At 34.2% G+C, this 27,987-nt stretch overlaps 1 protein-coding gene across 5 annotated transcripts; it reads left to right on the plus strand.

Annotated features, from left to right (window-relative positions):
* Positions 1 to 194: 194 nt before the first annotated feature.
* Positions 195 to 27,939, plus strand: LOC110377031 (rhomboid-related protein 2). 5 transcript variants are annotated; one of them, XR_010277555.1, is made up of 8 exons: positions 196 to 547; positions 9,510 to 9,768; positions 11,643 to 11,684; positions 18,986 to 19,220; positions 20,984 to 21,197; positions 21,556 to 21,706; positions 22,084 to 23,933; positions 24,419 to 27,939. XR_010277555.1 is itself a non-coding variant. In XM_021335713.3 (7 exons), the coding sequence occupies exons 1-7, from the start codon at positions 464 to 466 to the stop codon at positions 22,230 to 22,232; spliced, it is 1,104 nt and encodes a 367-aa protein (XP_021191388.1). In that variant the 5' UTR covers positions 195 to 463; the 3' UTR covers positions 22,233 to 27,939. The 5 variants fall into 5 exon arrangements, 4 of the variants coding, with proteins under 4 accessions (XP_021191388.1, XP_049699063.1, XP_021191387.1 ...); XM_021335713.3 differs by having other exon boundaries at positions 195 to 547; positions 19,016 to 19,220; positions 22,084 to 27,939; XM_021335712.3 differs by having other exon boundaries at positions 22,084 to 27,939.
* The last annotated feature ends 48 nt before the right edge of the window (positions 27,940 to 27,987 follow it).

Raw genomic sequence — 27,987 nt, forward strand, 5'->3', positions numbered from 1 at the left:
AATTTCTTGTATTAACTTAGCAAGCAACTACAGCAAACACTACGCTTGCTTTATTCGCACCTACTTAGTGAACCTACGCATAAAATAGCATGCTATAAATATAGCAAGTAAAATAGCATGATAAAAATTTATAGCATTTCGCATATAGCAAGTTATTGCCACATAGCAACTTTGAACACCACTAATTCATGTTTGATTTATTTTAAGTTCATTCATCAGTCAGTCGCTAACGGTACCGTAAAAGTGTTTGTCGTCTTTATTTGCGCAAAATAAACACGAATATACTAAAGATAATCGCGAAATATCAGCTACTTGTACAATCGTTATCTTATCACACATTTTGGTGGATAAATCGATCATGTTCAATCATCACTGTGCCTTGTTTACGGCTGTGTTATGATGTGCTACTTAGCTTAATTATTTTAACATTTTACAATATTTACTGTTGACTTTTTGAGTGAAAATGCCTGGACAGAGAGAAACTGCCGTTTCGATGCCGCTGACACCGTCGCGGTCCGATTTGTATTGGCGAAGAATTTTTGAAAAGGTACGTCTACATAAATTGTTGTCTAATAATACAGACTGAGACAAGACAGGTGCAAAACCAGTTGTTTTTTGTACCTACTGTTTACATTTATGTGTTTATATTTCATCGTTATCTTGTCCGGATTTTGCATAACTATAAATCAGCTACTATGTGTAGGATAGGATGTAAAAAATATAATTATTTATCTTGTAGGGTAATGTTAACATATAATTTTTATGTTGTAGGAAACTTTTGTAACTTTACGCAATATAGTGTTGATATTTCTCGTCTTTATTTGGATTGTATTTTTTGTGACCAAGAGGTGCATAACTGTATTTCATATTAAATGCCATTACCTGACCTTACCAGTTTATAAAACGATTCCTATTTTTTCATTTTAATACCTATCAAACATTCTTGCAGAATTCCTATTTTTTTTATATCAAATCCAACATATCTCGCATAATTAATAATGAATGACCACATTTTGTATTCAATAAAAGGAAAAAAACAATTCAAGTCATCTGTTTTATGTTAAAAAGTGCTATTTTTAAATAAATGTTTTGTTGGGTTTTACAAATCACCAATTTTGTGTGGAAGTCAACAAAAATATTTTCAATTAATTTTAAGACCAAATAAAAGGAATTATACCTACCTAATAAACTTGTAGAAGTACAACCTATATGCGGTAATATTGCATTCACAACTGCATGTGAAGTTATTGAACAATATAATTTAATAGTCTTGAGTAATTTTTAACCAAGTCTGATGCATCGTAACACAATTAGAACTGATTACCATCTACTTATGATGTGCATTAGTATGAATGATCTGAGATTGACTAGGCAATTAGTATGGGGAAAATATCTTCCAAAACAAAACATTTTCACACTGATACACATCGCAATTTAAAGATAGAAAGTAATTATTAGTATTCAATATTAATTTGAATAGATATTTAATTAGTAATTGTTTCATCTACTTAACATGAGCTTTTTAATTTAGTTACCTACCTAATGAACTTTCAGGGATATCATAGTATTGGAAACAGTATAAGGTTTCTTAATCCACTTGAATTTTTAATTAACTTGCTTATTTCAATGTTCTACATAAATGTCTGGATTATATTGAGTGAGATTGAGGCCTACGAACAATGGACTAATAAATACTAAAAAACCTTATTACAAACTTTACCTACCTACTTTGTGTACAAATTGTAATGTTGAGCAACCATAATGACATGGAATAATGAATCATTACATTACAGAAATTGACTTTTCACCTACTGTACAATAAATTAATTTAATTTGACTCAGTATTTATTTTTAATATTTACTCATTGTCTCACAGAAAAATTACAGCACATTGAATTTAGGTGCACAATTTTTTATAGTAAAAATAATCTTCTGTACTCTATTTTTGAACTGTACTCGCATTACTATTGGCAGAGATTCAAACTGTGACGTATTTATTAGCCTATCTATTTGACATACGTTCTATGATATCGGAGATGGGAGCACTCACCTTTGATTACTTTAATTCATGATAACATGCAGAAGAAATATTGCAAGGTTAACTATTTAGCTATCAAAGATAATCTGGGCAACCTGACCAATCAAAAATAATTTATTTGCATGTTTCTGAGAGTAATTTAATTTTATACTTTACATACTCTACCTCTGTCCTTTTTTTGCTATTAACTAAAACCTACTGTACGGCTTTTTATGTGACGTACCTACCTAATTCAAGACAAAGCAAGGGGACAGGAATATGCAAACGATAGGTATATAATAAAAAAAAAACAATAACAGACCATTTATACTAAAGCCGAAACTGAACAAAGGCGTCGACTGATTGCACAATACAGGACTTAATAGGATATTATAATACCAACTTGCGTGTCGTCGACAAAACGGGGGAATACCCAAGAATTTAAAAGTCAGGTTTTTCTGTGACTGGAAATCAAAAATCCGTTTCTGTGTTCGGTAATGTTTCTATTTAATGTCAAGGTCATTTGGAACATATTTGTATTATTCCAATATTACCAAACTAAAGTCATAGATACCTAGTTCTTCATCTATACTAATATTATAAAGCTGAAGAGTTTGTTTGTTTGTTTGAACGCGCTAATCTCAGGAACTACTGGTCCGATTTGAACAATTCTTTCGGTGTTAGATAGCCCATTTATCGAGGACGGCTATAGGCTACTTTTTATCCGGCAGAGGTTCCCACGGGATGCGAGTGAAACCGCTGGCAGAAGCTAGTTATCAATAAAGGAAATCCCAGCAGTGTGTGATAAATAATAACTATTCATTTATCTCGTTTTCCTTTGAATTATCATATTCATATTATTTTGTAACTTACGTTGTTATTCTAAGATTATCCTGACTTATGAATTATGTAACTACGTATACCTAGCGAGGTACGATTCTGTGAATATTCATATTTCCATAAAACCACGATGTTGATATTTCCTTGTTGCTAGAAGAAGTACCTTACCTTAAGTACCCCATACATACCATATATCTTTTATATTAAAGAGTCAATGCATCATATTTTTTCAATAAACGTAGGTACCACCCAAATTGATGGAGAGAATCTTTAGAAAAAAAAATATAACATCAAGTATAGTAGGTATCTATAATATGTAGTGTAGACGATCTTACAATAATTAATATCCTTTGACATTCAACATAACATTCCTGCCAGTCCACAAGACGCGACATTTTCTTAGACAGAATTAAAAACAATGACCTATCTGATATTACGTAGCACAGCATACAAACAAAATTCTAACGAGATGTTTTTATACAGTTCTCCCAATTTTACGAGCAATAAATATCCGCAAAACAACGTAACGTAACTTTATGCAAGCACACGACTCTATTCATTCATAGAGTTCGTTACGTAATCATAATGCATAATTCAATTCAATATTGTTTTTATACTGTAGTCGACCTATAAAGGTCGGATGTGACTGCCGGACAAAGAGTCTTAGATGAAATGTTGATATCATATGCTTAGGTTTGCTTTATACGAACAGTTTCCAAAGATTGTATCAAGTTACCTTAATCTGGCACTGAGTGTTCAAAGTCCTTAAGAATTTCCAAAAAAGCTATTGCTTCGTATAAAAAATGATTTTGTTATCTTCTAGCTCCGGCTAAGTATGCAGATCCTTCAATTTCAGCTAAGGACAGTCAGCGTCTCTGGGTCTTACTTTCTTTTAATACAGATATCAATTCACACCTTCCTTTTTTCTGGCCAGTAAGTAGGGTAAATATGTTTTCATCACTGACACAATTCGATCCGTAGACAGAATCTTAACCGACTTGGAATTACTCCAATATTCCTACAATCCTACTCGCGGAATCGGTATAATGCTAGGTACACACAGATTGAATGAACGACTGAGCACTGCGAGCTTTCTTTGGCCTTATTTCAGTTCGTTAAGCGAGTGCTTACCAGACGAAAAACTCGGACACATCATCATACATCACAAGTATTCGTTTGTACACCACATTACCTATGCCATTAAATATAATAAAAATAGTTTTTCACAGACATTGGGTTATAGCATTGATATGGTATGAATCATTGGCGTAACACCCATAATTCAATCTTGTATACATAATTTTATTATTGCTAGCCTCTGCCTAGGGATTTGCTGAACTTTTACTGACGTCTCCTTTATTTGTAGACTAATTATTATCTAGTCTGAATAACCCATTCTAAACAAATAAGATATTAGTTAAATTACACAAGAAACAAAAAGCTTTTTTTACAAGACGTTCACTTGGTTTATCCTCTACGTGATATTACATAAATAATCCTAATAAAGCACAAAGTAATTAAACTTAATTATTAAATATTTAATTACTACATCGACTTTTTGACCCGGAATTTCCGAATCGAGACGTTTAGCTGTTACTAACAACGTGTTTGTCTTCTTATCCCCAATATTTACCTCGTTCCTTAACATAGCGACACCTCCTACGTATATTATCGTAACCAACAAAATTACGATTTTGCTTTTTTTACATAAAACCATTTATTTTTATTTCCATTTATTTATTTTTAAACATATATTTTACATTTTTAAATATTAAATGTAAAAATAAATCGTTTTATGTAAAAAAGCAAAATCGTCATTTTGTTGGTTACGATAATATAGGTACGTAGGTGTCGATAGATTTCTCATTATTATTACCACAGTTTCATTAAGTCACCTTTAGTGTAATGATTAGTATGAAATGAGCTATTGTTTCGTACTTTATACCGACACAAAAGCCTGGAGAAATCTACCATCACAAAATGTCATGTTTGTGTTAGTATTTCGTTATAACCTGGGAATGCAAAGCATATCTGTTCAACATCATTGAAATGATTAGACTTGCGTCACGGGTGCTGAATTCTGTAAACAATAACGTATGTTTATGAGCTTCTCCTGTATCGTAAATTATGCTATGGCAGTTCATATAACGTTACATACATACATTTACCAACAATATGTACCTAAATTTATTCATACGACTATGTATTTACACTACTTTAACACAGTCCTAGGTGCATTTCATCATACGAAAGGCAATTATAATTTAAGCCTTTGAAATTACGTATTGTGCATTTGTTACAGGCTTATTTTATTGCTATTTATTAGGTGTAATTAGCTCTATCATAATAGCACACTGCATACTGGTTCAACAAGAATTATACAACGTGAAAAATAAACTAGTTGTATATGAAATGGAGTCATTATACCACTCTTTAATAACACCAGTAACTCTTTAGTAATCTCTGCCACAGCGAAGAAACAGCCTAAAGTCGATGGAATATCGAATCATTTTCTTATAATTGACATAATTATATCTTTCTCCGATCCATCTCGAATCACAGATCGGTCGTTCGCTTTTCCTCTCAAAAACTGGTTTTGTTAAGAACATGTCGTAATAAACTTACGAACTAATGATAGTGACCTCGAGACTTTAATCGAGTTTTTCACCTAGATCGATAACTTAAAGGTCAGTGAACTTTGAGTTGACATCTTTAGGTGTATCCTACAGTAATATTGGTTGTAAGCCAAGCCACGGTCATGACAAATTTGATTGGTATCCGGTTGTATGCACCTACGTATATACATCGATATGTATTACCTTTTCCCCGGCTGACTCATTAGAAATGACGCCGTATGATAAATAACTTAGGTAACTGTGTCTTTACCTTACTTATAATTTTAATGTCAGTCTTGTTTGTGCGTAAAAACAGTCAACGTTATATGTATTGTTGACATAATCACCATCTTCAAGGTTTTCCTGTGCTTTCAGTCCCAAGGTTTTCCTGTGCGGTTTCTTGCTAATGTCCAAAAATGAAAAACTGATGATTTTTTTTTGGTCGTGATTAATCTACTTATCCGGTAGAGCATGTACCTAATTACTGCGGAATGCGTGATGTCACAAATCAAACACGATGACTTAAAGCAAACTTGTTCAGCGGCGAATATTTACACAATGAACTAGCCAAACAACTGTTTTGGGTCAAACTAAATTGCTTTCGTACTGAAAGTGTAAAATTTTAATTATAACTGCTTAATCTACTTCGCATTGCATAATCTTAAAGCATTCATTGGACTCGTTTGTTTTCAGATCTCAACAGTAGGAACATTATTCACTTGTCTAAAAAAATGGCATCGTTTCAAATAACATTTATATAGCTAATGAAACTAAGATTATTTCAGTGGTACCTTTAATAGAAATGACATCAAAACCATAACCAACCACCAAAGCATTGGAAAGCGTAAAGAGTTGCATAAAAATATCTGAGTCGTTTCATTGTAGCTCAGCTATATCTTAAACTGTAATTAGTGACATAACGACAGAAATTATGTCATTACGTGTTGACAATGTATGGACAGATTAAGATCTTAATAGTTCCATTACCTTACATTTTGAGTTACACGCAATTTAACCCAATATGACGTTAAAACCTATTACTTTCTCTCGTAATGTCCAACAAGTTAATTGATCTTACAAAAGCTTTTGAGTGCCTTAATCACTACGATGTATTTGCTAACCACATCAAAACAGTACGGAGTTGGCTATTGGTACTGTTGCTTATTATGAAATTAAAATAATTTGCTTTACTCAAATTCCTGTGTGATTTGTAGTAATGTCACTCCCAAAAAATGTGGGAGTCCCCCACGTATCAATCTTAGGACCAATTCGGTTAATACACAATGGTGTCTTTATTCTTGCGGTAGTTTCTTATTTATTCTTATAATTAGCTCATTGTAATTATGGAGATACACCTAATATTATTTCCGGAATATTAACGTTCTTGCTTCAATGACGTTGAAGCAATGACAAAAACGCGCAATAAGTAGTAATTACTGCATGTCATCTTCTATGAAACCTGAAACTATGTTTTGTTACGAGAGTTAACAGGGTCCATTATTTAGTTTTTACGCAACCATTTTAATTACAAAGCTAGACTGAATGTCGTAAAATTAATTCTGATTTACATGCAGCATACTGCATCTACATTTATCAGTTAAATACTGCCCCAACTGATTTTAAATTACGTAGATAAACTTTGTTTTTTATTTCAACATTGAAATTCATTAATTCAGCATATGCAACACCATCGAATTCATTACTAATGCACTCATCTCTGAAGCAAAAAGATTAGATGAAGGATAACGATAGAGATTGAGTAATTGCTCAACCGTTTAAGTACTAATTAATACTTAAGCACTGAAAACATCTGCTCTTCACTATGAGTGTGTTCAATTATATTACAAAAAAAAATCTTGCGGCTTCACAAAATGTGCTTAAAATTAGTCTAGACTGTGTTAGTCATGTTCCATTTGCGTTGTCACCAATTGTTTCAATTCGTATCATTACATCTAGGAATCAGTCCCCGTTGATGACTCACGTATTCCATTTGCTTGACAAACCTTGTACATGATTTTGACCCATATGTCTGATTTGTGACTAACGGATTTAAGGTATTGGTGCTTCTTTTTTATAATACGGATACAAAAAGGCTTGAGACGTCAATAACCCTTTCCATCAAGAAGGAGTAACAAATATATTGTTTTTTACACTCTGATCTCATTGATTTGATGCTTCAATTGGAGATAACGTGTATCGGATAAGGATGTCATAAACTATACCTTTGTCCTTTGTCGTAGACTGTATTTAACCACTTTATTATGCAAACAACTTGTATTATTATTTACATTCATATCTTCAATTGTTCACGTGCTGCAAATGATGTCGGCAGGAATTATGAATCACCTTTCTCTATCGTCAACGATTACGCCTTCTTATAATTTATTTACATTTGATAATTTTGTGTTCCTAATTCACAATGTTTCGATTACAATTTCAAGGTTTAACGCATGCTTATGAATCACATTCCTCATTGCTGATAGGCCAAATATAGCATCAGCGATGAAGCTGAAGTAGAATATTCTAAAATAGTTTTGATTGCTGGTACTCAGCTGCGTCCGGTTAGACTGGGCGCCCACCAACGTAGTTGGAAAAAGCTAGGCTGATGATGATGAGGAAGAAGGATCAAAAGGACATACAAGTGCATGATTATCTAAAAGCCATTGCACTTTAAAAGCTATCAGCAAACAAAAAAATATCAGCACATAAATATCAGATACGTAAAGCCTTATTAGCTTCGTTTCCTAAGAAAGTAGTGGCCATATCTCGAAGATAACTAACTGATCGGTACATTATTACAATTCCACAAACCAATCCATTTTTGCCCTGCACGACCATAGCCCTTAACTTTCATGTCACGCAACTTTCTCTCTTATTATGGCAAAAACCACTGCCGCGAATAATATTGATAAAGATGGAATGCTTTTCATTGAAACTATCCATGGACAAATAAATCGTCAACATAGAATTTTGCTGTATACAATGTAATGTACTAACGGACTTTCCAAAAGCGACTGTCATCGCTAACCACTTTTGTTCTAAAATGAGGTCGTGGTTCAACATTCTGAATCTCGATCGACGCGTGCTGAAAACAAATGTTTGAACAACAGCTTAGCAACTGATGACCTTGTGTTTTTAACCTTCGGGAGAACAAGGTCGCATAATCTGGGTCTTCAAACTGTTCACGAAAATATCCATAATAAAGGAATCTCGGCGGTCTGTAATGAAATATGAACTAGCAAGGATTTCGGACATAGCGAAGATATTCAACTAAATATGAAATAATTTTTCATAAACTGATCAAAATTCGGTCATTATCGTTTGTGCTGTAGGTATTATTAAATTATTCCGTTGCACCGCATTTGATAACAAAGAGAATGGGGATATTTTAAAAACGACCTATCCCTTTTATTTCCTTATTTTTAAGTCTGATTAACTCTTTTTCCTATTTTTAATTATTTATTGTAATTTCTACGAATGTTTTCCTTTTAATAATTTGCTCTTGTTAGAAATTCATGATTCTTTCTAGTTATAGAGATTATGTGTACAATACATGTGCTACATTCTGATTTAATGTAGTGTTCTGTTTCCCTTCTATTAAATATTACGATGCAGTTGCTATAACAACGTTCCAGGATTTCGGTCTAATACCAATCTATAAATGAAGTAATGAATCAGTAACATCCATTTGGTAACAATGCAGTATTTCCGTCACAAACGCTTTGGGAATTAGTAATAAAGTCCAAAATAGTTTATTTTAGTCAATCAAATTCCGATCACGTCATATTTGCCAAATCATAAGATGCGTTAGGTGTTTTAACACTTTTACGTTGAGTTGCACCATTCTATGCTATCACGATAACCGAAAAATTTTCAGAGGTCTAATCGGCGATTTTACCACTAGACGGCAATTTCACGGCTAATTATGGGTTGGTCATCGCTATATGTAGAGGTAGTTAAATGGTGCAACTCACCCTTGATCTGTCAATAATACTCCCGTATAGCCTAACAATACTAAACCAGACCTCTCTTTTCAGTACGACAAAGACAAAGATGGGCGGATCTCCTACGTGGAGCTTAAAGAGATCATCAATTCGAGAGAATACGAACACGATTTACCAGACAATGTGGTTGACAAGATCATGAGTCTCGCAGACAGAGATAACTCGGGGTACTTGGACTTCAACGAGTTTGTCGCTATGATGCACAACCCCGACTTGAAGGCGGTGTTTGGGCATTTTGTAGCCAGATATGTGCATTCCATCATACCGCAGCGAGGACCTGTGGATACGACAGGTAAATAGATTGAAAAAGTGACTTCTAGTACAAGTTTTTGCGATTTTTTAAAATTTTGTGGTGTAGGGGAGAATAGGGAAAATGGCACCAGAATTTTGACAAGTAATTTTTTACATGCCAGTAAAAATACTTTTTTTTTTTAATTTGTCAAATAAAAACTTGTGCTAGAGACAAACGTGTGTAAAATAAGTCGTGGCTAGTATATCTTAGCAGTGGGTGACAAAAACTTTATTTGTATGTAAACAACGCAACTCTTCCATAGTAGCATGAGCTGCCAAAATATACTGGTCACCTTGATTATGAGTAGCGAATTTCAAGTGTTTCTAGTTAATTTATAAACGTGGATGTAATTTGTTATTTGTGCTGCAGTTTTGTTACGTAAACTTTATATAAAAGTAGGCAGTTTTTTATAATGAATTATTCTGCTATTTCTTGATTATCGCGAAGTAAATATCTTCATGAATCCCGATTTAACGTTAGGTATATGGAGACAAAATTATAGTCAGTAACAATTCTTGCAAAATTTTGGATTTCATTATGAATTTAAATTAATCTAAGTTTATAGTATATCTCATCCTCCATATTGATAAATATCGTATATGTTCTAAATTCTGTTCCTGAAGTGTTAATTTGTACTAGTGTTTTGTTTTAGCGGTTTCAATGTAGTAACTAAAATAACAAACACACGCGTGTTTTATCACTTTTCACGTATGCTCAGTAAATTCACATGTCTCAAGCATTTTGAAGTCCAAGGTTTTCACTGTTTTTAACGGCACTTTTCAAATTACACCTACGTTGTGCACAGCATGTAAATATCAAGTAGAATTATGCAGATAACATATTGATTAGTGCAACTGGTGAATGATTAATAAATTACACCGATTTAATTAAGATTTTATGTGTGATGCACTTTGCAAACAAGGATAATACAAAACTCTTGTCTATGAAAATTAAACCCTTAGAATATCTATGTGCATGTTTGATCGAAATATGTTTTTGGTCTTATTAACTACTTATTTGTTTAATAAGTAATCTCTATTATTAAAATTACTTATAAATAGGCCTAGGATATTTCGAAATAAATCCACCTGCGAAGCACGTGCTTATTAACTACAATTGACTTTATCAGTTGCACCAATTAAATAGTGAGCAGGTGTTATTAATAAGCCTGTTTTGATTAATGAATGCTTTCGTAGGTATTTTTTATTATGGTTTTTAAGGCCACGACATTTGTACAAATGTAAATAATTAAAATAAAAACAATTGCCAGTTATTTAAGGTCTAAATGAACCGACAACTTAAATGTCCGTTTTTTTCTTAAAACAACTGTTCACTTTGAAAATTGTAGGTGGAAATTCATCGTAAATAATTGTTGGTGTTTAATTTGTCGGTCTACTTAAGCCTACATGTACATATTATAATCGTTTGCTTTGCTATAGTATGAGTAGATGATGAATATACTTATAGCTTTATCAAGATTTAGATGGCTAGTGTAACTATAGCTTTATCTAGATCTAGATCGCAAAGCCAGTAACTCACAGTAACAAGCAATTTATTATAGTGTTAATACTTAACAGATCTTAATGAGTCAGACAACAGTCTTTATCTATTAAACGATGTCGAACATCAGTTTATATTATAAGACTTATTTTAATTAGTAATATAATAGGTTACAGTCTTGATACTATTGTTTTTGAGACTCAAAATAGGGATAACATTTTTTCCTTTTGAATGTATTTTGGTTCATTGGTATTTTTTGTACATGTTTGTATTGTTCGTGATAAATGAACGTGCTAATGAGTTTCTAGGTTTAGGTAAACAATTCTAACAATAGCATGTAACTGATATAAATAACAACTAACTTTGTTCGCTAGGACCCTGGACAGGTTTCCGGGCTGTATCGACAAGTGATCACGGTATTTTTTTTTCACAATTTTTCAATGTTTTTTTGATGTTGTCCATTTTTGTTTCATGTACCATTCGGCTTAATATTTACTATATTTAATTATTATTGCTAATAAGAACAACAGTGGTGTTGTTTTATTGCAAAATTGGCATCAAAATTCATTCCAAATTCATAGTTGTCCTTACAGTGTTGTCGATCATTTGTTGTAAATCATATCTCTACAGGGCGAGGGATATCTGTCAAACAATAGAACATCAAGCCTTTTAACTACCATCTTATTAACTTAATTCATCAACATAATATTATGGCCATGGAAACATAACTCATCGGCAGACATTTATAACGATAAAAATTTTATTCGTTACCTATTCAAAAAATATTTGCTTAAATTGAATAGCTATAAAAAAAAAGTTTTTGTTTGAGAGTGAAATCGGGACAATCGGGCACGACAAAAAAGAAACAAAAAGTTTTTACTCAAATAGTACCTATTTAGTTTACTAAAATAAATATTAGTGTAAAATATTAGTGTTCTTGTGCAACCGGCACGAGCGAAGGAAAATAGTTTCTAGTTGTTTAAACAAAACAATATAAGCGGCTTCATTATTATTTATTGGCGCTATCTTACAATACGTGACCACCCGATGTCATACACATGTATTAAAAAACCTTGACATAAATGCACCTAAAACTTATGAGAAAACATACATGTTTTCCTCTGCTCTTGAAAATAAATTGGTAGGGACCACTTAGTTCATGGAATTCTGAAATATAGTTGTCATGCTATCTCGAGGAATGAATGAGTAATATGAAATAAATTGTATAGTCAACATGAAAAATAAAATGACGGAAAAAAGTGTCAGTCGCTCATGGCTATTTTAATGACAATCGATTTTCAAATCCAAGAAATATCGGAAATTCCTCAAAAGCTATACTTATTCACTGAATTTTCTCGCATATCGGAGTCCTTGGCTAAATCATAGATAGGTATCGGTATTTACATTGCATATCACTTATCAATGTATACATATCGCGTCGATAGCTTTAATATCCTCAATAAAAATATATACAGCATGAACCTACAAGTTTTCTGTAAGTAAGAAAGAGAAATAGGCTATTTTAGTTAGATATTAAAATCAAAATATAGCAAGAAAATAGTTGTTCAAATATGTTTCATAGATTAATCATCAAGATATTTCTTCGGAATCCTGTAACGGTGACTTAATATTACCTATATTTTCAGTTACCTCCCTATCTACAATAATTGGAGTTTCCTTATGATTTAAGGATTCCCTGTATAAATTAAATATTATGACTTACACGACAATTTTCTAGTATCAACATTGAATCATAAGTATGATATGATAAGTTAAACTGGGGTTTAGTCAAATCAGTCGAAACCAACTGGTTTCTTATCAGTCAGATAATGCTCACTATTTTAATCAATCAGGGAGTCGAAAAGTCTAGCAACATATTGAAATCTTTATGTGCTTTTTCGACCATCCAAGAGCGTTAATTTCTACCATATAGGTAAAAAAATATAATGTCAGTATTTCTGATGAACAAGATATCATGATTAAAGTGCACTTCGATCCGTATCTTATCCCGCTACACGTAATCCTTATCTTTGACCTTGCTAGCTATAAGTCACCACACCCTTGACTGCAAATAATTCCAATACGTAATGATTTTACTCGGATAAAAATACCTAGCAGTCTTCAAAGATTTTTTTATTCAAAATCTGCGTACCTGTTGAGTGAAATCGGGTCTTATGGACTCATTGTTTTTAAGAGATTAAGGTAATCGTAGACTTATGGAAAAAATATCAATTTTGAGGAAACAACAATATGAAAATTCAGTGCTTAGAACACGAGAAGCAATTGTCGCACTCGCGTGTCACATTAATTGACACTGCGTTCCACTTTGGCGCCTCTAAGTGACGAGCCAATTGAATTACGTCGATAAGTCTGGCGCCAAAAATAAAATCGATTCTATCACCCGTAGGGATCAAGAAACGTCGCCGGCCTCCGATACGTTCACAGATATTCACTTTAGAGAGAAACCAGGAACTGCCACCGTTCCGTGCTGATGTAGCGACCAATACAGAACCTCCTACGTATTCAAGAGGTGTTCAAACTAGCCCACAAAAGTGTAGGTAAATAAGTTCTTGTTGTAAAATAACAATGTTACAGTATTAGTTCGTAGTCATGGGTGAAGTATGTTGGGTATTTGTTGTTGTAGTTAGCTGAGAAACGAATACACATATACGATACACCGTTGTAATATCAATTTCGCACATGAAATATATGTGAGGCTAAGAAAAGTTATGATGTTAATTAATCAATCAAACATATCGTAGCGAGTACTTGATATAATAATTGATATGAAACAAAATATTGCCTACAGCCAAAAGCTATTAAAACAACGTGATTGCAATGAAACGGTTGACATAAGCAAACGAAATTGGCGCAAGAAATTGGCTTTATTACAGGATAGAGGAATGAATAGCACATTTAGGAAGATTCTTCACTTGGTTACTACAGGATGAATTCGTAGCAGGATGAAAACGTACTTTTAGCCTACAAGTCAGATTCGCGAAATCCTACTTTTACGTAAATGGAGTTTTATGTCGGTTGAAAATTGTTTAGATTAAAAATGTTAGAATACAATGAATTAAAATGATTAAGCTTCTATAAAAGGACTAACTCACTGGAATTTATAAAGTTGGATACCTTTTTTATCAATATCGTCCTGATTCGTTATTATTGTTTATTAAAAACTATAAAAAAAATAACGTAGCGTTGCGCCTTCCAAAGTTATCTAGCAAAGAGTTGTCAATCTGTGTTACCGATTCAATTATATGAAGGAAGCAAAACGAGTTAAAAAACTTCGCATACATAGATAATGTACTTTCATTAGTAACATACTAAAATATGTACTTTGCACTCCTAGAGTCGAATCGGCGTAAGTGGACATGTGCAATATTTGGGTCGGATATGAGTCACATTATTATCGATGTCAAGAACTATTTCTTATCGATGCTATCGAAAAGTTTAAGTGTCTATAACATTACACCTCAAAATTTACTTTATCAATTCTTGAATAACGCGTTATTTTGACGTCAAAAACTTTCAAACATTACGTGGTTTCGAGTCTTGTGACGCCAGAAATTATGAATCAAAGATTGATTTAAGTCAATAGGAAAACTACATAATATACTTGGTGATTCATGAAATTAATATACTTGAACTTATTTATTGGAAACCGCAGACAAACCTATCGATTCACCCTGAATGAAAACGTCTCGAAAACAATTAGAAGGATAATAACACACAAATCAAATTACATACATATTCTGAGCAACATAACTGAAATTTCATGATAACTATGAGTAATAACCAACTTGTAACAAATTAAAGTCCACTACACATTAAAATTAATTATTGCACACAATTATATTTTTATTATAACTGCGTTCCATAAAGGTTGCCCTGATAGCAAACAAAGCTCTAAAGAATAGTTAGTTATCCATTAAGAATTTAGAAGAAGAAACGAATTAGGATAACCCTTAACATAGAAATACACAAGCACCCTCTAGTTACGTGTCACAAAGACATCCTATAGTTAAAATAGGAAAGCTATTAAATATTCACTGAGCCGGGTCGTCAAACCGAAAGTACTTGACAGTTAAGATGACATTGCCACAGCTATGACCATTCGTTTTATTGTTAACAGGAAAATTGTATGACTAACAATTGAAGAGATTATCATATCTTGTAGGGTATAAAAATGCCAATTTGTCTTGTTAAAGAGGGCCGTTGATGTCAAAGGGATTTTCCTTGTGTTGATGCTATCAAATCTCATGCATGTGAATTGAATGCGGAGCTTTTGTTTTCTCACATAGACAATAATATCCAAAAATATAAAGATGTCTCGATTAACACAGTTCGTTAAAATTAATCTTATCAAATGCTTCCATTCTTTCTGAAGTCGGCCTTCAGTTATATCAACAACAATAAAAGCAGCTTAATTAGCTCCATTCATACCAGACTTTATAGCCCGGTCAAAATAGACATAAAAGTAGTGGTCAAATAACAAAAATTCCCACAGAGCCGATTTTTGGTGGAGAGCTAGATTTGATCATTATAAATAAAATACTAAAAGTCCCCATCGATCCCATGTGTGCGTCAAAAGTTATTCGAGGTCAAATGTCAAAATTTTAGGTTTTTTGATTATTTTTCGAAAACGGTAAGTTTTATCAAAAAAAGACATCGGACCAAAATCGTAGATCTTTAAATTTTCTACAAAAATGGCATTAACAGTTTTCTCCTAAATCTTACCATTCCTGAGATATAGCGATTCAAAGAGTCTCACTATACATGATATGCACATATAAGCCACGTACATACGAGGGCTGCCTTTAAGTTGTATCGTTTGAAATAAGTACAGACAATCTAATAGGTTAATACCATTTATTGTTTTTCAAAGAATTCTCTGCGATATTTAATGCACTTTAGCACGCATTAAACCCAGTTCTTGAAACATTTATTCCATTCTGAAGTGGGGGTAGTCAAATTGGCCGATTTGTATGAGTCAACAGCTTTTTCAGGTGTGCTGAAAAGTTTACCACGAAGACTTTACTTAATTTTGTGGAATGTAAAACAATCGTTATGCCCACGGATCTATGTCACGGTATGTTACATGTTGGTCTGCGACAATTAACTGCCGCATAGCCTCGATATTATCTTGGGTCATATCGGGTTTGAACTACCTTCAAGTGGCTTGTCTCTAAGGCTAGATTGCCCACTTTTAAATCCTAAATATGAGCGTACTGCAGTCCTAAGGCATGGTTCTGCATCATTAAACACAGAACAATTTTTTTTAAAGCGCTGAAGTCGCGACAATCCGCTTTTAAAGTTGTAGAAAATTATCGCACGCTTATTTTCCTTCGACATTTCCATTTTTATCCAGAAGACTGGGGTTGGAAGGAAGGTACAAATCGGCCAATTTGACTACCCCCACTTTAGAATGGAATAAATGTTTCAAGAACTGGGTTTAATGCGTGCTAAAGTGCATTAAATATCGCAGAGAATTCTTTGAAAAACAATAAATGGTATTAACCTATTAGATTGTCTGTACTTATTTCAAACGATACAACTTAAAGGCAGCCCTCGCATGTACGTGGCTTATATGTGCATATCATGTATAGTGTGACTCTTTGAATCGCTATATCTCAGGAATGGTAAGATTTAGGAGAAAACTGTTAATGCCATTTTTGTAGAAAATTTAAAGATCTACAATTTTAGTCTGATGTGTTTTTTTGATAAAACTTACCGTTTTCGAAAAGAAATCTAAAAACCTAAAATTTTGACATTTGACCTCGAATAACTTTTGACACACACATGGGATCGATGGGGACTTTTAGTATTTTATTTATAATGATCAAATCTAGCTCTCCACCAAAAATCAGCTCTGTGGGAATTTTTGTTATTTCATAGGTCTATTTTGACCGGGCTATTAGGGAAATGTCTCAAATAATGTAATTGTACCCATTGTCCACTTGGTAGGTACAAGTTAGTGGTCCATTCGAATGTTACGTCGCACAGACTCACAGTTCAGCCGTGCATAACGTGGACCAAACGCATTTGGCTCGGAAGGTTTTCCATAGTATCTCATACACATCGCTATCAGGTGCACGCTTGTACTGCGATCTTACGTTTGGCAATTTGAGAGTTGTCAAGGGACTCCCAGAGGGATTTTATCTCCAAACCAGACAAAAATAGTAAAAATATGAAGGAAAAAACGGACAAACCAAGGTGAAGTGTAGAATGTGTGTTTCCGTGTGTATCAGTAGAGACCTTGTTAGAAGTAAAAAAAGTTGTTAAATTATTTGTTTAATGAAGTTTTAATGATGTAGTATGGAAGTTTGAACTCTCAGTCGAAGTAGGACAGTGCTAGTGGGGTGCTCAATAATGTGGCACAGAATGTGTAAACAGACCAATAGGTGCAGTTACAAAGTTTTGAGTGAAACGAAAAACCAAGGGTTCTCGTCGTCCAAATATTTATGGAACAGAACGTTGAAGTACATAAAACAAGTTATTGATTACTTCGGTATGTTACTAACCAATGTAATAACTGAAATTATTTATTTATCTTTGTAGAAGCTAGACAGATATGTTTAGTTTCCTAAATAATTTCCTCGCGTAAGTCGGCTGTATTTTCGTCTTGTACTAATGTACTTTAATATAAACATATGTTCTAAATATGAATGTCTGTATAATCTATCAATTATCACTCATATTGGGTTCAGTGGCTTGTACATATATCTTTCTAATACTCACATAGGTAAGTAGTTGTACATACAAAGATTCTGTCCGCTCATCTTGCGCCCTTGGTCCTAATCGGCCGGATCGTATTACGCTCTATAGAATGCACCATCACCATTGCATGCTTGTGTTTACCAAGGTCAAGGGATTATGCTTGTTGGCTTTTGCGCGTAAATGCTCCCGATTAACCGCCATTGATTAATTGCTTTGCATGTACTGCATGAAGCCAAAATACTGGGAAGTAATATGAGTAATGATTTTCAAAAAGCATGGTGAATTACCTTTTATTGTAAAGATAATTTGGTACATTACTTCTCGTTATTATGGCCCGAACTTTTTGTTATGATACAGATTCGATTAAATGTGTCATTTAAATGTTTCGAATGCTCAATGAAATCTGTATCATATCATTCGTTCGTTCTGCTTTATGCACAGTAAATAACTTTAGTTTAGATTGGAATGCAATTTACTAACAAAACCTTTTTTTGTATTTTTTCCTTTCGCTTGTGTTTTTGTTTGTCTTTCCTATCCAAAATATGTTAACCTATAACTTGAATATTTTATAAATAATTTATAATGATCTGCGGTCTATATTTGCAAAAACGAAATGCGAATACTGTTGACCGTTTAATTAAAAACAATTTGCTCTTTAACGCAACGCTTTGCCTTAATTGGTTAATACGTTCCGTTGCTGTCGCAACATCTAATGGCTGTCACTCGGCCGTTGCGTGTCCTATTTTTCGCCTATTGTCACCACATCATTGACAAAAACTAAAAATAACAACGGAAAACTACATTCGTTATGCATTCATCCGTTAAATAATGTCATATGGATGAATCACAATTTTGTATCGAAAAAAACATATGACTCATTATTAAATGGCACATTTGGTATCCTTGAAATTAATTCCAACGAAAAATGATCCTGTCAAAAATCCTTACGGTTCCACTTTCCCCGATCCGCCCCTATGTTTGTTGCGTTATCCAGCCCGTAGCAAATCTTACTTCACATACGCAGACGGGACTTACGAAGAAGAGTACAGCTGTTGGCCGCCGGCTGTCTGCATGATCCTCATCTCCTTGGTGGAGATCGTTCTGTTTTGCTACGACGCCGCTGAGGGGAACACTCAGGCCAACGGGACTATTGCCAAGCTGTTTATATACAACCCACATAAGAGGCAGGAAGCATGGAGGTTTATTACTTATATGCTGGTGCATGTCGGGTGAGTAACCTATAGTTGTATTAGTTTTAAATTCGTTCTTTTTTATCAAAAAAGTGCTTGCTTATACATTATAAATGGTATGTTCAGTTTTGATGCTTTATCGACCCTGAGTTAAGGGCAAAAATGACATAGAAAAGTCATCCGTTTATGCAAGGAGCTATCCTATATGTCAAACGTTTATTTTCATTTTATTGGTATTAATTTTCCCCATACTACATTATGTATTTATTCATGATGTCAATTCAGTAACCAACTCTTGTCGGCTGTGTAAAATCTATGAATGATAATGAGGTTTTTCTCTCGATTGCGTACTTGACGTCTGGGAAAAATTTACAAAATTATACATATAATGCTGCGTTAGATCTTTCACACGCATTTTAACGACCTTCCAGTAATAATGTGCATATCTACTTCAATATAATGTCTATAACAATTAGGTTTGGACCCTGTATTTGCCCTTTCTCCCCACTTCGTATAAATTACCCAACGAGGAGAGTGTAAATGAATTCCCAGACGCGGAAATGCTTCATTGTTCAGCTTATAAACTGTTACACTTTTGCAACTATTTACATAATCCTTGACATCAAAGATCTTTGCAGTTTTACATGCGAAATGCATTTGTATTTCTTCTTTATTTTACTACAAAAGAGGTTCTTTTTTAAATCAGGCTATTTCATTGTAACCCAACAAAGTAAGATATGTAGGTACTTTTAAGGAAGGTATGACGATAATCTGAGTTATGCCCGATTCGTCATTTTAGTGATTTGGCATCCATAAAAAACGTGTCCCAGTTGGTCATTCAATAAAATATTTTATTTTGCTTAGTCCCAATTGGTCATCCGTACTTTATTTTGTAAAAAGTACTGTCAACAAGATAAGCTTTACAATATTGTAATATGTTTTTGTTTTATTTATTTTGGTTATGTTTTTTTCGAATATGGCAAGACGCTATTAATAAAATCGCGATTTCAACGGCGTCACACACCGCACGGCCAAAACCAAAATACCAGGATCGCATAAATCAGATGAGTAATATACCAATCAACGAGTGTCCATGGAACTGCCCACCGTGTACTAGGACCGCATAACTTACAGGCGTATAGCAGTCAAGAGTGTCAGGATTTTACGTTTTTTTCCTAATTGTAGATAAACATACCAATTTACACCATCATTCATCATTTTTATGTATACAATCTCTTTGCTAGTTATGGGCCCCTGGTACTTTTGTTACCGGCACAAAAAGTATCGAGTCACATTTTCGGGTTTATAAAATGCCCATGTTGTCTTCACCTGTGTTTTAATGTAAATTTTATTATATTTATATGAGAGCTATACCTTTACCTACATCGAAGTTTTTCATTTAAAATTTCTTCTAACACTTTTATTTCTGACGGTACTCTGATACGTGAAATTTTATGCGGGTGACGAGTCGGAACTCAAAATTTAAATATTAAATTATTTATTTTGCTCGAATGACCAATTGGGATTTGGTGTATGGAAAAAATAGTTGGTGACCAATCGGTACTAATGACAAATTGGGAATAACTCGATAATCTATGTGTCTTCTCTGAGTAGTAAATAAAATGGGCATTTAGAACACACGCTACGAACGAACCTAATGCAGTATTGTAATGAGGTTTGTTGGTTTTTATACAGGCCAAAGTCCCTAATAAAAAATCATCACTAACGATAAACTCGAAGTTCCAATCAAAATTACCAACCCACAAACTTCTATCTCAATAGACCCTTTCAATCTTTTCCAGCGTGGTGCATCTCCTAGTCAATCTCCTAGTGCAGCTGTTCCTTGGAGTTCCTCTAGAGATGGTGCATCGCTGGTGGCGAGTCACCCTGGTCTACCTAGCAGGAGTGGCTGCAGGGTCCCTGGCTACCAGCCTCACGGACCCCAAGGTGTATTTAGCCGGTGCTTCGGGAGGCGTGTACGCGTTAATTGCTGCTCATGTGGCCACTATTATTATGGTGAGTTTTTGTAGATGGTGTTTTGTTTTTACCTACGACTAATACAAACTACTATGTGCCGAATAAATAGTAACCTATAGTCCTTCTCGATAGATGGGCTATCTACATATCTAACACAGTTTTTCTTTTTCAAATCGGGACAGTGGTTCATGGATCAGGACATTCAAACTCAAAACATTTTTTTGCATGTTTAGGTTCTGGCAAAGACAGCCAACATTTCATTCAATCTGCAATCTATCTAGCTGCATTCTCGATTGTAGATGCTACTAAAGAAAGCATATATAGTCCCAAGTCCCAACTAAGCGAATAAAATTCTATATATACAAAAAATCTCAACTCCTTACTTCCTTCTTTTCAGAACTGGTCAGAAATGGAGTTCGCGATAATCCAACTACTAGTGTTCCTATTGCTGGCAGCTGTGGACATCGGCACGGCGGTGTATGACCGGTACTGGAGTCATTTGAACCAGAACATTGGATATGTCGCACATTTGGCTGGCGCTCTTGCTGGTATGTAGCTGTTTAGATATTCTTTTTACAAAATATAGGTAAATCAGTCTTACCGAGGAGTACCAGATTGCCCAGGTAACTCTGGGTTGAGTGAAGGTCAGATAAGCAGTCGGTCCATGTAAAACATTGGGACTCAACTGCAGCCGATGAGACTGTAATACGACCCTCAGGTTCGCCCGGACGCCCGGTCGGTGATGATCAGAATTACCTAAAAGCCGAAAATTGATTTTGTTCTTTGCAGACACCTTATGGTAAAATTTACATCCCCCCTTCTATCTATTTTAGTAAATTATCAACCCCATTATTTTCTTCCTTTAATCCTAAAGGGCTTACAAATGATTTGGCATATCAAAACATATTTTCCTTTCCTTTTCCAGGCCTCCTAGTCGGTATCGGAGTTCTCCGTAACCTAGAGAAGAGAAAATGGGAGAAGAGATTATGGTGGGCGGCAGTTCTTCTCTACTGTTCTCTCATGCTTGCCGGTATTCTAGCCAACATATTCTGGACAGCTAGGTTCCAGCATTAGCTTTATGACGTCAAGGCTGAACTGTTGGGTAACTGAGAACAGGCTTCTGGGTATAAGAAGAGCTTTTAAAGTGCCAGTTTTGAAGAGGAACTGTTGCAAGGTTTTTTTGAAAGGTTTATAAGGGAAGATGAAAGCCAATTTCTTCAGTATGTGCCTATTTGATGGACACGAAAATGTATAACAATGTGAACGGAGCTCTCTTAGCTTTATCGAAAGAGTTATTAATGTATGTGGCCTGCGTAATGTGGTTTTAAAGTATTAGCTTTTACACAATTTAATTACTGTACAGCAGATAAAAAAAAGAAAATGTAACCTATTTTCTGAACTGACCATCGTGGCCTAATTTCCTTAGTAATAATGCTATTTTTGGAGCTTTCTATTTATAAATTTTATTGAATAAGTATTACATATATAACTGCCCCACGTATTTAGCATAATATTGTGAACAATTTAGTCTTTAAATAAATATGTAGTTATATTTCTGTAGGCGTGACTATTTTCCTACATGAAGATTCAATTAATTTTAATACAGACTTAAATTAGTTAAGATGAGACCAGATTCAATTATTTAAAGTTAATGTCAAACAGATTTTTTATCATATTTTCAATTCAGAACATTTTTGATACCCATCTACAAAACTATAAAGAGCACAAAGCTTTGGCACAATTACATAGTAATAGGATAAAGGTGCCTTTGGGGACTTGTAAAGATTTTAAATGCTTATTCCAATGTATGCATGTGTACGCGCGTAATTATAAGAAACACGTGTATTTTTGTATGAAACTTCTCTCTCTTGGCTTGTTCACGAGTACAATAATACACCGCTATTTTTTAATTAGTGCACATACTTAAAGGGCTCATTTAAAAAGTTCTTAGTATTATCTATGCAAAGTTTCAAAAACTAATATTCATAATCAGCAAAGTTATTAGCGATAAGTTATATCCAAAAATTTCACTCAATTCATGGAAACATTGTACAAGTTATTCCAGGTCATTCATAGTAGTATTCATTAATAATATTCTGTCGCTCTCGCATTCGCGTGCTCTCGCTCGAACTTGCCCCGCGTCCAACAGCTGATAACGAATGTAGGTAACTAAAACGCATAGATGCGTTACGATTAAAAACTAAGAAAAAGTAAAATAAAAGGTGTACGGAAAATAAACTTTTATTCAATTCAAACTTTTCCTTCATACTTTATTTGGGCTTAGGACCAACAAAATTACCAACTTTTTCAAAATGAATTATTAAGAAATTAGGTGACTAAATTAAAAGATGTCAAATAAGTAAAGTTGTAAAACTTGTGAAAATAAGTAATTTTGGCGTATTTAAAAAGTTTGAATCAGCTGATATTTACAATAATTATGTTATGTCACCTTAGAATTTACGTACCTACTTATTTACAAAAAAAACTTACAGATATTTTAGCTGTGCTTCAAAATGTCCACCACCATTTTCAATACAAACACGAGCACGTTTAATTAAATTGTTTTTTAATGATAAAAGTATTACTTTTTACTTCGTCAAACGCGTCCAGTATGCGCTGTTTTAATTGTTCTACACTTGTAGGCTCACTAACGTACACTCGTCGTTTAATTTCACTCCACAAAAAAAAGTCCAATGGCGTGAGATCAGGAGATCGTGGCGGCCATGCCACGGGGCCGCCTCGACCGATCCACCGACTCCCGAACTGCTCGTTTAAGTACTCACGCACTGCGCTGTGGTAGTGCGGAGGCGCGCCGTCTTGCTGAAACCAGACATCTCTTAAATTGGCTAATGGAATCTCTTCCAGCATTTCAGACACCATATTCCGCAGCAAAGCTAAATAAGTTTCGCCAGTAAGGCGCCCTTCTATGAAATACGGGCCAACAATGTTGTCGTTGAGAATTCCTGCCCAGACGTTAATGGAAAACCTGTGTTGGAAAGAGTTCTCCCTTGTTAACATTGGATTGCGTATTGACCACCAGTGTTCATTGTGTTGATTGAACAATCCGACACGCGTAAACATGCACTCGTCTGAGAAGAGGATATTTGCTTCTGTGTTGTCGAGTATCCATCTGCACAATGTCATCCTTTGTTCGTAATCCACAGTGGTCAATTCTTGACCTTTTCTGTAGTGGTATGGATGATATCCATACGAACTAATTATTTTCCATGCACAGGACTGGCTGATGTTAAAATGACGAGCTGCGTCATTTGTACTTCGCCGGGGATCTTCTTCGAAGTAGTCCACGACATCGTCGTACAGATCCTGCGAATACGCCGGTCTTCCACGTCCTTGGCTATGAGCCGGTGCTCGGTATGATCCGTGGTCGAGTAAACGCTGGTAGGCATTTACCACAGTCCGAACGTTCGGCTGGCGAGCATTTGGGTACAATTCTCTGTACATACGTACTGCGGCTCTCGCGTTCTCACCACACAAAAAGTATGCTCGTATCATCGCCGTATACTCCCGAGATGTAAATTGATAAGACATCGCGACAGTAAAAACGTAAACAATTGTAAAAAATAAAAACGCGCGCACCCTTCCGCTAATAAATTAGCACTGTCTGTTTCTCGCTCGCTTGAAAAGGGATCGCTGGCGCAGAAGGGGGCGTGGCTTGACCTTAGACGCGAGTTTGCTGGGATCTATGAATGGCATTCAAAACGAGTAGCACTGCGCGTGGTATTTTCTAGTAGCAATTGTTATGAATGATTGATTCAATTATGAATTTACCAAATATGTCGAATTTTCCTGGACAATTTTGGGATTTCGTTTTTTTTAGTTTTGATTACACAAATATGATCAGTAACGGGTACAGATAGAGCCCTATTTTTTTGTGTACTAATTAAAAAATATTCGTGTATAAGTGGATATATTGAATGTTTGTTTGTGATAAACTATAATGTGTCGTCTAAAGTATTTTCAAATGCAGTATTGTTCTGTGCCGTCCTTTAGCGTTGCCATAGACACGATACTATTAGCTTAGATTAGGCCGGCTTTACACTTGTAAAGGACAATGGGCGATTCCGGTCCAAATGTCCACCACGAACGAGACCTATATGGCTAGATAGCCCGTTAAATGTAGAACATTTTTTGTTATGAAAGTAAAAAAAAATATAATGCCAGAAAAAAGTTATAGCAAAATCAAATACAACATTTTACAGATTTTTTCGATTTCATTTTTGCAATTACTTTTCGTGATGTTCGATTTTCGTACTTTCTGTAACTTCTGACAAAATAGAATTGTTCATTATTAGAGAGAAGACACCACCAGTTACCGCTGGAACCAGGAACCGCTGAGTATATTCAAGCACTTCTGGCGCCTCAATTGGTTAGTGTTTCGTACATCCATCGGGCAAAAATATGGGCTGTTTATATGCAAATGTGTCTTACTCGTCTTAGTTTTAGATAAAGCGCGGAAATGGGAGTGGAATAAAATAAAAAATTATAATGATAACATACAAAAACTACCGAAAATTAAGAATACATTTTTGGCTATAACTTTTTTTTGGCATTGTTTTTTTTTTACTTTCTCAGTAAAAGTGACTCTAAATTAAGTGGACTATTTAATTATATAGGTCTCGTTCGTGGTGGACATTTGGACCAAACTTCATACATTCTTGCCCAATCTCCTTTTGCTCATCTAATCATCGGCACGAATCTTGAGCGCTGACCATCACCTGCGCAGAAGTAATTTATTGGGTCCCTTTTGTGGTATGAAGTGAGGCGCGGGGGCGTTGTAAAGCGGTGATTGGCCCGCAGCGCATCGCGTCATAGCCGTCACTCGGGATTGGTTCTTTGCTTATAAATCACTTCTGCGCAGGTGAAGGTCAGCGCTCAAAATTCGTGCCGATGATTTTAATTGATAAGTCCGTAAGTCGCCTATAGTAGTTTCCTACAACCTCTTACGACTTACAGAAGTTACGTATTTACGAAAGCTACTATGTTACAGGTGTAAAGTCGGGGTTTCTTGAATGTAAATATTTGTAAGAATGTGAATGGTTACGGACTTTGTATTGCGCACTATTTTTGTATGTCAATTTTAAATGGTTAACATGAGCAGTAAATAAATATACATCTTCAACTTGTATTAATGCTTGGTGCTAATATTTGAAAACATTTAAGCAGCTTTAGGCATTTTTTTACCTGTAATAGACTTTTCTTGCTGCAGTGGAATGAAATCGTTTATTTATGTAAACGTTACGCACAATAAACTTTTATGAAATTTAATTTCACTCTTTTACCAAATATTGAAGAATACAGAATCAAAAGACTAACATAGTCGACATAGTAACATTCTTTTATGAATACCCAAACCAAATACTTATTAACTACAATAAGTTATCGAATGATTTAAATACACTTGCACAAAAACTCTTCGTTGTTAATATTACAATTTCCTGTATGTGATCTCTGTCTACTATATTTTTAGACCAATTAACATTTAGACACGTAGTTCGCACAATACTATTCATTAAATATAAACTGTAATAAAAATGTTGGTAAAATACAAAAGAATAAAATTCTACAAAGGCTTTAGGCGACTCCTAGACTTACATTAACTTGGTGCAATATTACAAGAAAAATATTGTGCAATAAAAATTTAATTGCGCAGTCTTCAATCTTAATACAGGCAAAAAAATTGCACAATACGTAGGTAATATTGCGCAATTAAATTGACCGCCTAAGGAGCGCCTTAGCTAAGTATTTTTTCCATCTCTTTCTTGGTATTGTGACAAACACAGCTTGAAGTAAATATTAAGAGCAGCCTAAGACTTTTGTCTAATTCCTACTTCATATGTATTTAAATGTATAGTTGTTTAAAAGCGTGAATAAAACACATCACGTGCCTTATTTTGTAAACAAATGTACATACAACTAGTTTCTATGCATTTACTGTCGATGTTTTTAATAAATGAAAACTTTTTACAATTGTATAGTTCTTGTGTTGAGTGTTGTTATGTATTTTTATTGTTTTAGAATGTTCATTGATATAGTTCTCGCCACAGTTTATGGTGGTTTTCAACCAATTTCCTAACAAAATTGAAGATATTCACACCTTCATCGCTTGCTGATACTGAAAAATGGTCCCTATGCAGCGATTCACGTGATATTCTGAGCTGACATAATGTTTGGCGGGAACTATTTATTATATACTTTAGCTATTAGAATTCTTATAGTTTTGCCATTATGTATTATTTATGTTTGTTATGTATAAAAGGGTGTCTAAGTTGTAAGTAACATGTGTACAGAACTTTCTGGATGTCTTAAGGCAAAATACGCAATGGTGGATGTCGGGTTTAACTTTGGAAAATATTGTTTCCCTCAAGCTTGAAAACTACTGAAAAGGAATTAATAAAATTTTATTGAAGTGGGAGTTTTTAAATTATGACAGCAGCCCATGTAAAGTAATATTAAAATATTGTGTTCATGTTATTTATTTATTTTCGAAACAAATATGATTGGAAATCGGAGAAAAACTATTCTATTTCTTCCAGAATTTATTCCTAATGCCTGGGAAAAGATATAAATGGAGTACAGCTTGAGATTATAGTAGGTATTGCATTTTGAAAATGTATATTTTAAGTGAATTCGTTAGAATAAGTTCCTGTGTTATTTATCCTACGTGTACCTACTGTTTTATTTGCACAAATACTTTGTTGTATGATTTAAGATTGATATGGGAGATATGAAAGATATATAATAATAAACCGCATTATTTTTATTTCTGTTTTATTTATATTTCTTGCCTGCTATTATTTTTTAACTTGCA

The sequence above is a fragment of the Helicoverpa armigera genome, chromosome 22 (genome assembly GCF_030705265.1).
Source record: "Helicoverpa armigera isolate CAAS_96S chromosome 22, ASM3070526v1, whole genome shotgun sequence".
NCBI classification, from domain to species: Eukaryota; Metazoa; Arthropoda; class Insecta; order Lepidoptera; family Noctuidae; genus Helicoverpa; species Helicoverpa armigera.

Bases quoted from the DNA above. Each gene is read 5' to 3' on its own strand.
- LOC110377031 (XM_021335712.3), top strand. From the start codon at position 464: ATGCCTGGACAGAGAGAAACTGCCGTTTCGATGCCGCTGACACCGTCG. The intron at 9,769-11,642 runs GTAAATAGATTG...TTTGTTCGCTAG, and splicing joins AGGACCTGTGGATACGACAG to GACCCTGGACAGGTTTCCGG. The intron at 21,198-21,555 runs GTGAGTTTTTGT...CCTTCTTTTCAG, and splicing joins ATGTGGCCACTATTATTATG to AACTGGTCAGAAATGGAGTT.